Source organism: Schistocerca cancellata, chromosome 6 (assembly GCF_023864275.1).
Source record: "Schistocerca cancellata isolate TAMUIC-IGC-003103 chromosome 6, iqSchCanc2.1, whole genome shotgun sequence".
Classification (NCBI taxonomy): Eukaryota; Metazoa; Arthropoda; class Insecta; order Orthoptera; family Acrididae; genus Schistocerca; species Schistocerca cancellata.
This window is the reverse complement of record NC_064631.1, coordinates 408,424,652-408,439,732: the sequence shown is the minus strand read 5'-3', so window position 1 is coordinate 408,439,732 and position 15,081 is coordinate 408,424,652. Positions and strand designations below refer to the sequence as shown.

Sequence of the window (15,081 nt, the reverse complement as noted above, 5' to 3'; positions counted from 1 at the left end):
GCACAATCGTCACAAACTAAAAGCCTTCACTTGTGCAAACAGCATTTTGCTTCAGACTGAGGTTACAAACAAAATCAATACATGGACAGACAGATTCCTATCAATATGCAGTTGATTTACCAATACACATCTGATTCCCAGGATGTCTATTGTGTTATAATTTATAATGTTTTACAATAGGGTCATACAAAAATTGTAGCAATAGAGGAAAAAAAATTGCAAAATCTTTGAAGATTTCTTAATTTGTCTGTTTTGTGGCATGTGTGCCACAATAAATATCAATTGTTAAAAATCAAATCATTCTTTTCGAAATGTCCTACATAATGAACAAGAAAATACACTCCTGGAAATTGAAATAAGAACACCGTGAATTCATTGTCCCAGGAAGGGGAAACTTTATTGACACATTCCTGGGGTCAGATACATCACATGATCACACTGACAGAACCACAGGCACATAGACACAGGCAACAGAGCATGCACAGTGTCGGCACTAGTACAGTGTATATCCACCTTTCGCAGCAATGCAGGCTGCTATTCTCCCATGGAGACGATCGTAGAGATGCTGGATGTAGTCCTGTGGAACGGCTTGCCATGCCATTTCCACCTGGCGCCTCAGTTGGACCAGCGTTCGTGCTGGACGTGCAGACCGCGTGAGACGACGCTTCATCCAGTCCCAAACATGCTCAATGGGGGACAGATCCGGAGATCTTGCTGGCCAGGGTAGTTGACTTACACCTTCTAGAGCACATTGGGTGGCACGGGATACATGCGGACGTGCATTGTCCTGTTGGAACAGCAAGTTCCCTTGCCGGTCTAGGAATGGTAGAACGATGGGTTCGATGAGGGTTTGGATGTACCGTGCACTATTCAGTGTCCCCTCGACGATCACCAGTGGTGTACGGCCAGTGTAGGAGATCGCTCCCCACACCATGATGCCGGGTGTTGGCCCTGTGTGCCTCGGTCGTATGCAGTCCTGATTGTGGCGCTCACCTGCACGGCGCCAAACACGCATACGACCATCATTGGCACCAAGGCAGAAGCGACTCTCATCCCTGAAGACGACACGTCTCCATTCGTCCCTCCATTCACGCCTGTCGCGACACCACTGGAGGCGGGCTGCACGATGTTGGGGCGTGAGCGGAAGACGGCCTAACGGTGTGCGGGACCGTAGCCCAGCTTCATGGAGACGTTTGCGAATGGTCCTCGCCGATACCTCAGGAGCAACAGTGTCCCTAATTGGCTGGGAAGTGGCGGTGCGGTCCTCTACGGCACTGCGTAGGATCCTACGGTCTTGGCGTGCATCCGTGCGTCGCTGCGGTCCGGTCCCAGGTCGACGGGCACGTGCACCTTCCGCCGACCACTGGCGACAACATCGATGTACTGTGGAGACCTCACGCCCCACGTGTTGAGCAATTCGGCGGTACGTCCACCCGGCCTCCGGCATGCCCACTATACGCCCTCGCTCAAAGTCCGTCAACTGCACATACGGTTCACGTCCACGCTGTCGCGGCATGCTACCAGTGTTAAAGACTGCAATGGAGCTCCGTATGCCACGGCAAACTGGCTGACACTGACGGCGGCGGTGCACAAATGCTGCGCAGCTAGCGCCATTCGACGGCCAACACCGCGGTTCCTGGTGTGTCCGCTGTGCCGTGCGTGTGATCATTGCTTGTACAGCCCTCTCGCAGTGTCCGGAGCAAGTATGGTGGGTCTGACACACCGGTGTCAATGTGTTCTTTTTTCCATTTCCAGGAGCGTATATAGAAGCTATTCGTCTAAAAAAAACTGACTGTATATTTTGAAATTCATGATTCCCTGACAAACTTCATTTCATAAATTCATTCAATTTTAATATACAATCCAATCACTGAAAACATATCACTATTGTCAAAGATGAATTGGTACTGACCAAAAGAACTTGTACCCTACTTTCAAGGAAGGATTTTCAAGATAAAGGAGACAATAAATCATAATGATCAAGACGGTGATACCTTGCAACATGGTAACAGGCCAAACAGTCATGTAGAAATCTGGCTCCCTCCTCCACCCTCCCTTTACACACACCTCCCAGTGGTCGTTAATTTCACAAGAATCCTACATAAAAGATTTTAGCTGTCAATATGAAAAAGGGGGACAGCAATAAAATGTTTATCACATGTTTCTGCAATCGAACCCGATTGCTGTACAGCCCACAGTTCTACTACTACTCAACACTGTGCTCTCTTGCCAATGCTTCCAACAGTTTGCAACATGGCGCACTGAACTGCCACTTGAAAACTGAATTTGTGTAGCAAGATATTATTTATATTTTATCTGTGATGTTCTTTCAAAATTGGTAAAGACTATTCACAATAATCACAACGTTCCTAAGGTGCGAACTATTATTCCTTGTAACTATGGAAAAATATTTACATAATGTTCCAAATCAACACTGATGCAATTTTCCTAGTTTTTGTTCTTCATGCACTATGAACAGACAAATAATGACAACATCTGACAAATATTTCAGACACAGATATACTGTCTTTAATATTTTTATGCCAACCCAAATAGCAACATCTCCAGAGTGATACCTGCATGTTCTGATGAATGACCTTCATATTTTATGAGATTTTAAACCAAGGACAGCAAAATGAATAAGCGTTCTACTGAGTGTAAAAGAAGACTATTTGCAACAATGGTAACACTCAAAGTGTAGTGATCTATCCATAAGAGTTATGTAAAATATCTTCACTGGAAAAAAAATTTTTTAGTCTTATTGCTCATTTGTCGTAATGATCACACTTCCAGGACAAGTTAACAATGCAGCTCTTAATGATTTAGAATTTTATATTGTGAGCAAAAATCAGAAGGAAAAGGTATTTGTTCCCACAAAATGGATAAAAGAATGATGCATGAAAAATGTAATACTTTGCTTTCCCATTTTTCCAGAGTTCAATGAATTTATCATATTTTCTTTAATGACCTTTACACATGCGTCCCAAAATTACCTACTGAACCTTTGTTTCATGATACATAATACAGATAACAAGGAACAGTATAACAATGAAAACAACCAATTACTGACAAAATTATTTAATTGGATATAAAAAAGATCTAATCACCAAGCGGCGGCAGAACATACACATAAAAAATAGTTGTAATTGGCAAGCTTTCGGAGCAAGTGGCTCCTTCTTCAGGCAGAAGAAAGAGGGGTGAAGGAAAAAGACTGGAGAGATCCGCAACATTGAGAGTTCAATCACTTCCACTGATATGTATTCAAATAGTAGTCAAACACTTTAAGGACCGTTCTGCGTATCAGATTATCTCCATATGTGCTTTCTATTGATAGTTTCACCTGGTGCATAACGTATATCTCCATAGCAAGCTATAAAACATTCATAGTGTTTCGTATCACCTGCACTGGGAGACTGAATATACAGAGTTTTTCTTCAATTAAACTTTGTTCAAAATGATGCTTTTCAACAATTTGACAGGAATTAACAGATGTTTGAAGTGATCTTCAGTGACGATTGATTGCAAGACAGCTACATTTCTTGAATCATGTGCAATAAGCTTGTTGTAGTATCCAGCTAGCAACATTCAGCGGAAAATCATCTCTCTGCTGCATGTGCCACACCTAGAAATATCTCCCCCTCCCCCTACCTTATGGTATTTTCCAGTGTATACTGCGAACTAAAATTTGGTATGTGGTTATTATATGATGTTAACTATGGGAGACAAAAAATAATTATGGGATGTTTGGACACTGTATACTGGTCCCTCCCCCTTGAATATGAAATCACTGAATTGCAGCACACTACATACATATATGTAAATGTATGAAGTCTGCTTAGAATTCAGAACTAACACAGCTAAGAATCAGGAAACTTTCATGCAGAGATATGACTGCAAAAGATCTGGTGCAAAAGCTTCTCACAGCTCACTGGCCTACCTTTTTTCTCCTTTATCCACAATTTGTGGGACTTGTAATAAATGCTGTCACTTTTTACAAAAATTACAAGTATTTCACAGATATGAAGGAAACCAACAACCTGTATACAAATAATATCTGCAAGTTTCTTAGAGTGGCCATTTTCCACAGCAGCTATACAATTTGTATCAAGTAAAACTTTTTTTGCATCCTGCAAAAGGCATTTTAACTGATACCAACTAATACTTGGTTCAAATGATTCTAAGTGCTTAAGACAGTGAGCAGACATGCTTGCTTCTCTCAGTACACATAAAAATTCTTTGATGCAATACTCTTTGTATATTCATAAATGAAATGGTGCATGATGATATGAAACACAGTATTGGTTACGTCACTTATAGCTTTCAATAAACATTTGTTTCAGAAATTTGAACTAACAAGAAAGGCAACTGCTATTCAAGCCCTTTACAATTATTTCAATTCAAACTACAATCACCACAAATAATTTATTTTTAAAAACATTGTGTTTCTACTCAAAAAGTCCATATGCATATTGTTTTGTAGTAACTGTACAGACAGCCTGAAACAGATATTCTGTAATACCTTACGTATATTACAGGTATCCAATTTCTGACTGATACATAAACATGTAACTTGTTTGCACTTTCTACAGCCGCCAAACCAGTCGGCTCATATCGAATTTATCTACTGTATATTTGGTGTTCAAATTAGAACATTCTACAACTTAGATTCTCAAGCAAGAATAATCTGTCAAAGTGTACAAACAAGTATCTGTGTAATCTAGAATAACAACTGCAGTAACTCGTAACCTGCACAGTAAGATTCTATAAAACAAATTACAATAAGTAGTATCTGTTTCTCGTGCAAACAAGTTAATTATTTCTTGACCTTAGCAGTATTTGTTTTTCTGCACTAGTGCTATACTCACCACCCTGATGCGCTTGTGCACACTAAACAAGGCAACCAAACGGCCTGCAACAACTCTCCTTGACATCCCCGCCGGGCTGCCTAGGTTTAAGTGAGGAAGTATACCATACGTCACGTCAACTTCACCTCTCTAACCTAACTACAGCACACACTCTTGGGCTTCAGCAGACAAGATCATACAATCAGCTCTCCACAATCTAAGTCTGACTCTATACTGAAACTCATGGAATTAAAATGCAAATGTAGTGAATGCAGTATTTTTGAAAAGGTGTATTTCCATAAGCACCTTATTAAAAAATGAGAAAAATTATTCAAATGGACAGTAGATTGTATGATCAGTTTGCTTCCTCAATATAATTTTAAGACATTTTCTTATAGAACAAAAGCAACTTCAAGTTAACGGGGTAAAATTACATTTCATTTCTTCAACTTTTCCCTGTGTAAACCCTAACAATGTGTGTGAATGAGGAATAAATAAAAAAGTGAAGGATGCTAAAGTAAAAATGAGGTGACTGTTACTGTTAAAATCTATTTCAGTCACAAAGCTTCAATTTTTTTTAAATGAATGGGAACTATGTGTTTCTGATAACAACAGCTTCCTTCATAGTTACTACATAAGGAAGATTGAAGGAAAAAACTTATAGCTAGTTATTCTAATAACAAGTGATATGAATGCCGGAAAACATTCTAGGCCCTATGTTCTTTTCACGGTGTAAGTGTCTGCTAAGTTGAGGGAACAATCAATTATCTATATGACCTATAAGCAGATCACAATGTTAAGTTTATATGGAGAATTAGTAAAACCTACATATGCAAACTCTACTGGCCCACAAATGCTTTATGGAATTTTTTTGAAAGGTGTGCGCCTGACAGAAGACAGAGTATGTGCTCTAAACAGGATAATACAAAACTACATATAAAATTAATATTTTTGGAAAACAGATCCCAATACTGACAGACGTCAAAACCGTAATGCTAAAAGCATAACACCTCCACAAAAAAGTATGCATATTAAATATAATAATTTTCTAAGTACACGAAATACTGCCAGTAAACAACTTTTTAAAGTGTTTATTGAAATGAAGACAATAACATTAGGAAAAGATTTTACCTTCATGATTTCTCTGAATTTTCCAATTTCTCGTGTTATTAAGTCACGCTTTCCCTCTTCTATATCCACATCATCCAACAGCTGTTGCAAAATAAAAAATTATGAGAAAATAACACTGGTACAGGAAGGAAATATTTTATAGTGAGGAGCAAATTCCACAACACAACTGAATGCAGACAATGCTGCACGTCTTCAAAACTTATTTATTATGTGAAAACACTTCATAACAGCAGCTAGTACTAAACGTATGACCATACATCCTGGAATAGTCTAAAAATTACATAATAGCCATTCTACTGTTTCCATGTGTCCAACAGTCAAAATGTGTTAATATTCATTATCGCCAAGGAGGACAAACTATTCTACAGCATTGCTTTAAGTTTAAATTTCAACATTAAGAGCTTTTGTTGTGTCATTTTCGCATCTTTGTCAGCCTCAAGAGCACCATAAAAAACCTATTGATACAACTGTTCACACCCTGCAGCCTAAGTCCAGTTAAACAAAGGCTTTCATAATGTTATCAACCAGAAGGATGTGTGTTTTTCAACAGTTATGTAGATTACTTTTGAGGCGATTAATAGTTAACTTTTTTCCCCCACTGAGGGACTAATTTTCATCCAACTGCTCTAACAGAAAAGAGGGACACAGCACAAGCTCTTGGTTGTAGAAATTGTTAAAAGTATTAGAACTACAAATTTGTGTAGGTAACTAGTTACAGATGTGAGATATTTGTAGAAATACATTTTCATTTGCCATCAACTGTACACTGACATGAAAAAAGTCATGGGATGCCTCCTAATATTAAGTCGAACCACCGACTCCTCTTAAACTGAAAAAACAAATCATCATTGTTTTAATGTTTGATTTCACCTGATGCGATTTCCTGTGGCGATGAGAACTTGAAGTCTTCCACTGGCTTCATTGAATGGATCTTATGGGCACTTAACAGCGAGGTTATCAGTGCAGCTTGGTCGTTGCTTTGATTCAGGATCGTACACATAGCACCAAGTTTCATCAGCTGTGATAATTATTGAAAAAAAGTAAGTTTGGATCATTCCAGGACTCTTCTTTCAAAGCAAGACATGCTTACTTGTGATCTTGTTTTTCTTCATCAGTCAGCAGTCGTGACACGAGTTTGGAGTCCACCGTTTTCATTCCCAAAACTTCTGCACTTAACTAATAGTCACTCCCGATACCTACGCAATTTTTTCAATGGTCCATTATCAAGCTTTGTTGATGACTGCAAGAATGTTTTCAACATTTTCATGTGTTCAGGCCATGGGAGGACAAACAGACTGAGGTTTGCATCAACTGACATTTCACCATTTTTGACATGGAAAATCACTCAAACACCCGAGAGTTCCCCTTAGTATTGTCCTTGTATGTCATTTTTATCATCTCAAGAGTTTTTGTTCAACTTTTTCTGAATAAAAAGCAGAATTTCACTGCCACAAACTGTTCACAACAAAAATGACAATCACACAAAAGAGTTTTCACTATCAGCTGTGCCGAAATTGGTCCTGATCTCTTTCGGCAACAGAACTCTGACACCTGATTCTAGAATGTTCACTCTATGCACTCCTAGTGGCAGAACACGGTACTACAAAAGCTCTGCACACCACAAGATTTGTTTCGTTTCTTTTGGTTACCCTCTCATATTGAGCCACACTGCCTCTCAGATGTCCATAATTACAAAAGTGTTACCTGTGCAGGACTTTGTGGAACTGACCTCTCGATTATGTCGCATAAACGTTTGATGTGTTACAGCGTAAAGTCAAGAGCCAGCACACCAGCCAGAACGAGAAATCTGAAGGGCTGTGAAGACGACGTCACCCAACTGCATGCTGACTAACCCTTTTCCAGGACGACAACATGACAGCAGCAGCCTCTATGTGAAGAGAACATAAGCGCCGCACCAAACTGGCTGCGGCCCAGTTCTACAGAAGCATCAACTGTATTACTTCACTTGTATTACAAACTGTTATACTGAAGAGATTTCTTATTTTGTCTGTTGCCCTTTGCTTGTGAGATATCTGTTTAACACAAAGTTAAGTATTGTCATTTTCTTTTCGTAATAAAACTCATTAATACGATTTGCTCTAACTGTTGTCTAGCGATCCGAGCAGGTTTCCTTGACACCCCATGTTCGATGACTACGCAGGATTCAATATGATGGGATTTATGTTGGGCAATCTGAGTGGCCAAATTGTTTGCTCTAATTGTCCAGAATTTTCTTCAGACCAATTGTGAACAACTGTGGCCTGGTGATGGAGCTTAATAGTCAAGTCAAATAACACTTGGGAACATGAAGTTCATGAATGGCTACAAATGTTCTCCTAGTAGCCAAACATAACCATTTCCAGACAATGATCGGTTCAGTTGGACAGGAGGACCCAGTCCGTTCCATGTAAACAAAGCCCAACACCATTATGAAGCCACCACCAGCTTGCACAGTGCCTTGCTAACAATTTGGGTCCATGGTTTACACTGGTCGGCACCAAACCCACACCCTACGATCAGCTTTCAACTGAAATCAGAACTCGTCTGACCAGGCCACAGTTTTACAGTCGTCTAGGGCCCACCAACATGGTCTCGAGCCCAGGAGAGGCACTGCCGGCGACGTCAAGCCGTTAGCAAAGGCACTTTTATTGGTCGTGTGCTGTCATAGCCCATTAATAACAAATTTTGCCGCATTGTCCTAATATATAGATTCAGCGTACATCCCCCACTGATTTCTGTGGTTACTTCATCAAGCAATGCTGCTTGCCTTCTAGCAGTGACAACTCTACACAAATGCTGCTGCTCTGGGTTGTTAAGTGGAGGCTGTTGGCCAATGCATTGTCCATATGTGCAGAATTTGATACTGACAGCACATTCCTGACATTTTGGATCGCTGGATACTGAATTCCGTAAACATTTCCGAAACAGAATGTCCCGTGTGTCTAGCTCCAACTACCATTCCGGGTTCAAAGCCCATTAATTCACACTGTGCGGCCAATCACATCGGAATCCTTTTCACGTGAATCACCTGAGAACAAATGACAGCTCTGCCAATGGAGTGCCTTTTTACACCTTGTGTATGCAATACTACCATCATCTGTGTATGTGCATATCACTATCCACTGACTTTTGTCACCTCATTATATGTATAATATATATTACTGACTTGTTATGGTTAGTTAAACCATCATCAACTGGATGAAAAAAAAACATCTGCTAGTTTAAAATGAGAAATAGGTATTTTAAACCAACAGATTTTACAATTTTTGTTCCCATTGATGATGGTTTAATTAACTGCAACCAGTCAACAATAAATGTTACATATTTACAGCTGATGGCGAATAAAAATGCACCTCTACAAAATAGTAAGAACTAAATGTGAAAAAGAATTCATAGTCACACCACATAACCTGTCATTGGTCATTACTATTGGTTTACATTTGGAGGGGAGGGGGGGGGGGGGGGGGGGGAGCTGTAGCCCACCCTCCCCCCTTGGATTATCATACTACAATGATTTCAGAAATCATTTTTTTTATAACTATGTAGCAATGTAGGTTCAAATGTATTCCAAACACACTTTAACAAAAGAATAAGAGCAGCAAATAGCTTACTACATAAACCAATAAATATCATTTAACTTAAAATAGGTGTCTTATTATTTATTAATACACATTTTTTACCCTGACCTCCAAAACAGTTACCAAAAACTACTTTAAGCAACACCAAATTTTACCAATTTGTCGGTAAAGGAGCCCAACTCTCCTTTTGTTAAGGGGTTCCGGAAAGGCTCAAAATCATGAAAAGTTCAATTTTTACTTTTTTGCGTTTTCTGAATCTGCAGACTATTACCTTTAATAGATATATAATTTATTCAATTCCGAAGACTACAACTATTTTTAAATTTTTTTTGAAATGTGTTCTACATGGGCGTGACCCACTGTGGCGCTGTTAAACTGCTGTCAAATGGTGTTATTATTAACGTCCGTGTTCATCAGGTACATTTTAGTGATGTGAGATAAAGTATGTGTTGTGGCTAACCTGTGATGGTTCAATATATATCGCTGGTGTGATTGTCGATTGTTTCATGTTTATTTACTCTGTCGTTATCTCGAAAATATTCGTAATTAATTCTGTTTCTTGAGTCTCTGTTTTGTTGAAGTATAATAATGAGTAAAAGTAAAGTTATTAGAAATCCTCTGAAGGCTTTTAAGAAAAGGAGAAATGTTGGAAAGCCAAAGGTATGTGTTATTATTGTAAACAATAAAGACAATAACCAAGTGAGTGAACCTAACCTCTCAAGTACACCTGCCCATAGCAGTCAAAGTGGGAAAGAAAATACTTCACAGAAGAAGCTTGGTTCAATGAGTGAAAACTATGAATGTTTTATGGGCGAATCGGATGTGAATGAAATATTTGATATGTCGGTTCTCAAAGGAATTTTTTCAAACTGTGTAAGATGTATTCATTGTAGTGAAGTTGGTCTGGAACTCTCCATAATAAAGCACGTAGGACTTGCTAGTGAAATACAACTGAAATGTGATAAGTGTTCATACATGACCACCTTTTGGAACAGTGTTGCAGTAACTGCAACTGAAGAAAATGGTAGCAAAATCTACGAACACAACATTAGATTTGTTTATTCCTTGCGTTCAGTTGGTAAGGGTGCTACTGCAGGTGCAATTTTCTGTGGCATCATGAATCTTCCAAACCCCCCCCAACCAAGTTTACGACCTATAATAAATTAATAGGGTCTAAAGTAGAAGATGTCTGCATAGAATCTATGAAGAACGCTGTGGAAGAGGCAGTAATGGAAAATAATGGTAACAGAGATTTGACTGCAGCGTTCGATGGTACCTGGCATAAACGGGGACACACGTCTCTTCATGGTGTAGTATCTGCCACCAGTATTTATACAGGGAAAGTTTTAGATGTAGCAGTAATATCAAAGTATTGTAGATGTCCACAAAAATATAAAGGTACACATGAAAATAGTTGCAAAGCTAACTATAGTGGCAATAGTGGAGGAATGGAAGTGGCTGGTGTTGCCAGTATATTCCAGTGTTCTGAGGCGTGTGATAAAGTGCAATATGTTAATTACCTTGGTGACGGTGATTCTAAAAGTTTCAAACATGTTCAAGGACTGAAGCCATATGGTGATGATGTTGTAGTGCAGAAATTTGAGTGTATTGGACACGTACAGAAGTGAATGGGAACAAGACTTCGGCGACTGAAAGCTTCGTACAAAAAACAAAAACTCAATGATGGTAAAGGGTTGGATGGGAAGGGAAGGTTAACTGACAGTGTAATTGACAAAATACAGAACTATTATGGAATGGCTATCAGGCAAAATACACAAAGTGTCGACGAAATGAAGAAGGCTGTTTGGGCTCTTTTTTTTTTTCATACTTCTTCAACCGATAAAAATCCCCAACATAGCTTGTGTCCCAAAGAAGAAGACAGTTGGTGTAAATATAACAAAGGATTGCTAACTGGTGAAGTGTACACTCATAAGCATAGTCTGCCTCATGCAATAATGGAGGTGATAAAACCTATTTTCAGAGACTTAGCAGCACCTGAACTGTTGAAAAAGTGTATTCACGGAAAAACTCAAAACCCCAATGAAAGTGTAAATAGTGTTATATGGTCGAGAATCCCCAAGACTGTATTTCTTGGAATAGAAACACTTCACTTTGGTGTGTATGATGCTGTTGCGACTTTCAATGATGGCAACATTTAGAACTATGGGAATGAAGATAGGTTCTAACATGGTACGAGCGATGCTTGCTTTAGACAAGGAACGCCTTCGGGCTGCAGACAGGGCTGTAAAGAGTCTAGAAATACAAGCAAGAGTAAACAGGAGGAGGAACAAGAGGAAGCTGGAGGAGGAGTTTGCAGAGGATGAAGATAATCCATCCTATGGACCTGGAATGCACTAAAAAGTTAATCCAATCTTTGTCGCTCGATTCCCAAAAGGATCTTCCAAATATATTTGTTTCAAACTTTCAGTAAATGTTACACAGTACCTTCTGCATAATTTAACACAGCCTTTTTCCAAAAAAGTGCATATTTTTGAATATATAAATAAAAAATTGCAAAAAAATGTTGTGAATTTTCATTACAATTGAAAAAAAATCATCTTTAATAACTGAACTAAAATTTCGTAAAATCCCTGTGTTAAGTTGTAGCCCATATTCCAATAAATAATCTGTAAAAAGTTCAACTTCCTACCTCAAATACTTTGTGAGGAAAGATGTAATTTATAAGCGTTATTTTAACATTGCAAGTATAGGGCGTTCCGGAGCCCCTTAAGCCATATTCCATTCCCCCAACCCCCACCCCCTTATTAGCCTCCCCCTTGACTGACCTCAAGAATCGCCCCTACAAAGGCGCATAAATATACAATAAGTGCGCGCACACACACACACACACACACACACACACACACACACACAAAACATATTCCGTCATTTACTGGGTGTGACTTCTGCGTCAGCAACTCATTTGAAAAATTATGGAATATTTTATTTGCTGGGTAAACTTCAACAATAACCTTCAGATAGTATTCCAGTTGATGGTGTTACAGCCACAGCATAGCAAAGAATTGAAGTCATAAGATGTGTTGTTCACTTTTAGTAGAGACAAACTATAAATACTTTTTTAATAGCAAAAAAGTTTAGTAAGAAAAGCTGAACTATACAATCAATTTTGAAACTAAGGATAACTCACCAAAGGAGCATCTGCACTAGGTACATCTTGAGCCCCTTGACTAAGCTTCATTAATTTTTCTTGTGTCCGAGACATTTTGCGTTCTTCATTTTTTGCTAGTAGGGGGAAAAAAATTTAAGTTGAACACTGTAAAAGCATCACAGAATGTTAATATAACAACAGCAAACACACTTATTTATGCTGTTCATCTTTAGTCCTGGTATACACTGAATCCTAGTATCACAATACAACAGGACACTGCTAGAGGAGCTAAAACACAATGATGCACCCCACTAACAAAGTCGAGTATCAGACAGTAATTTGTTTTCCTCAGAAATGCCTAATGAAGTCATCACTGGCCTGACATGGTTTGTTGCAAAAACTCTTTGCTGCTGATAACGAATTACCACATGATGTTCTACTTTAGCAATGAGCTGTGCCATTTTGTTTTCGCTCCTCTAGCAGCATGCTACAGTACGATGATACACCACGAATTTCAGTCTACCGTGACTGAAGGCATATACCTGTAGACAAACAAAATATTAATTAATTAATTAATTCTAGGGGGAGGGGGAGGGTTACACATGCTTACCTCCAGGTGATGTAAAGAGACTTGTAAAAGAAAATAACACTCCTTGATATCTTTCCGAAGGGAGCAAAGGTAGGTTGGTTGGTTGGTTGGTCGATTTTGGGGGAGGGGCCCAAACAGCGAATTCATCAGTCCCAATGGACAAAAGAGAAATTCAAAGTGAATAGTTGGATATGAGAAGCAAGGTGAGTTGAGGTTACTCTGACCTGACCGTACCTTTGGTTAAAAGGGACACTCCAGTTATGAATGTAGTTACATATACATGTGGAACATTTGAATTTTATGCAGTTACTGTTACCTCTGAAAAAAGAATGAAGTATGATAAATGAAAGCCACAATTACAGCTATTGTTTTAATATTAAACTACTCGAATACTAAGTGTATCTGATGAAGCCAGAGGTCCTTCTGCCTGAAGAAGGAGCCACTGGCTCTGAAACCTTGCCAATTACAAATATCTTATATGTGTATTCTGCTGCCGCTTGGTGAGTAGATTTTTTTTATCTACCCATTAAGTAACTGCAGATCATGGAGCATATTGGGAAAAAAATGCCTGTCATCTGGGCTCCAACGTCACACTTGAGTCATACCAGAGACTGGCAGAGAAGGTTGGGAAGTCCAGCCTTGCGCACGGAGTTTCAATGAAGCTCACAATTTGCAGCATTTTCCCCAGAACTGATCGTGGTCCTCTGGTTCTGAGTCGAGTGAAAGAACTGAACCAGAAACTTCGAACATTCTGTGAGTAGCTAGACTGCAACTTCCTGGACTTGTGCCATAGGTTTGAGACCAGGTCCAAAAGAATGCCCCCACAGTTGAGAGTATTAAGTGTAAGTCATCCATGACTAAATGCCTTTTCTTAAAACTACTTAAAACAGATAGTTCAGAATCCCACTCAAGATGGAAATATGAGGTGTGTTAAAAAACAAACCTAACTTTTGCTGTATCCGCTGCATTTCTTATTGTACAACTTTTTAAGCACCGCCCCCTTCAAAATAGTCCCCTCTACTGGCATTACAACATTCCCATCATTTCTTCCAGTTTTGGAACGCCTTCTGGAATGCTTTATATGGGATGGCGCACAGGATTCTTGTCGCATTGTCCTGTATCTCCTCTATGGTTTGGAATTGAAGTCCTTTCAATGTGTTTTTCAGTTTGGTAAACAGGAAAATGTCAGCTGGGGCTAGGTCTGGAGAATATGTTGGATAGGGCACAACAAGAATGTGGTGTTTTGCTAGACAGCTGCAGAAAAGGAGACACGCATGAGCTGGCACGTTGTCTTTGATGCAACATCCAACTCTTTTGTTTTTCTACAATTCAGGCCTCTTCCTGTGCACAGTATCCCTCATGCACACTAGGACTCCCTGGTAAACTTCCTTGTTTACCATCTGACAAAGTGGCATAAATTCATGGTGGATAATACCTTTGTAGTCAAAAAACACACCAAAATCACACTGATCTTTGACCGACTCGTGCATGCTTTTCTTGGACAATGTGACCCTTTGCCTTCCCACTGCGACGACTGCATCTTTATTTCAGCATCATAGCCGTACAGCCACATTTCATCACCTAATATGATGTTCTTAAGAAAGTTTTCATTGTCATTAACAGCCGCAAGCAGTTCCTCGCACATTTCCACATGGGCCTGTTTCTGATCTTCAGTCAACAAATGCAGTAAGAATTTTGCACTGACATGACACATCTCAAGTTTTCAACTAAAATTTGATAGTAAGATCCTACACTGATGCCCACCTACTCAGCAACTTCCCAAACAGTTAAACAATTATTTCTGTGGATCACAGCACGAATGCTATCCGC

The 15,081-nt window shown here is 39.3% G+C and overlaps 1 protein-coding gene across 2 annotated transcripts in view; it reads right to left on the bottom strand.

Moving 5' to 3' along the window:
* LOC126190749 (RNA-binding protein 25) overlaps nucleotides 1–15,081 on the bottom strand; it is a 184,212-nt gene that overhangs the window by 88,992 nt on the left and 80,139 nt on the right. For both annotated transcript variants that reach the window (XM_049931255.1, XM_049931256.1), the window contains exons 8-9: nucleotides 12,702–12,796; nucleotides 5,976–6,056 (exon numbers count right to left, since the gene is read on the bottom strand). In XM_049931255.1, the coding sequence (XP_049787212.1) occupies nucleotides 5,976–6,056; nucleotides 12,702–12,796 (176 nt within the window). The remainder of the gene's footprint in view (nucleotides 1–5,975; nucleotides 6,057–12,701; nucleotides 12,797–15,081) is intronic.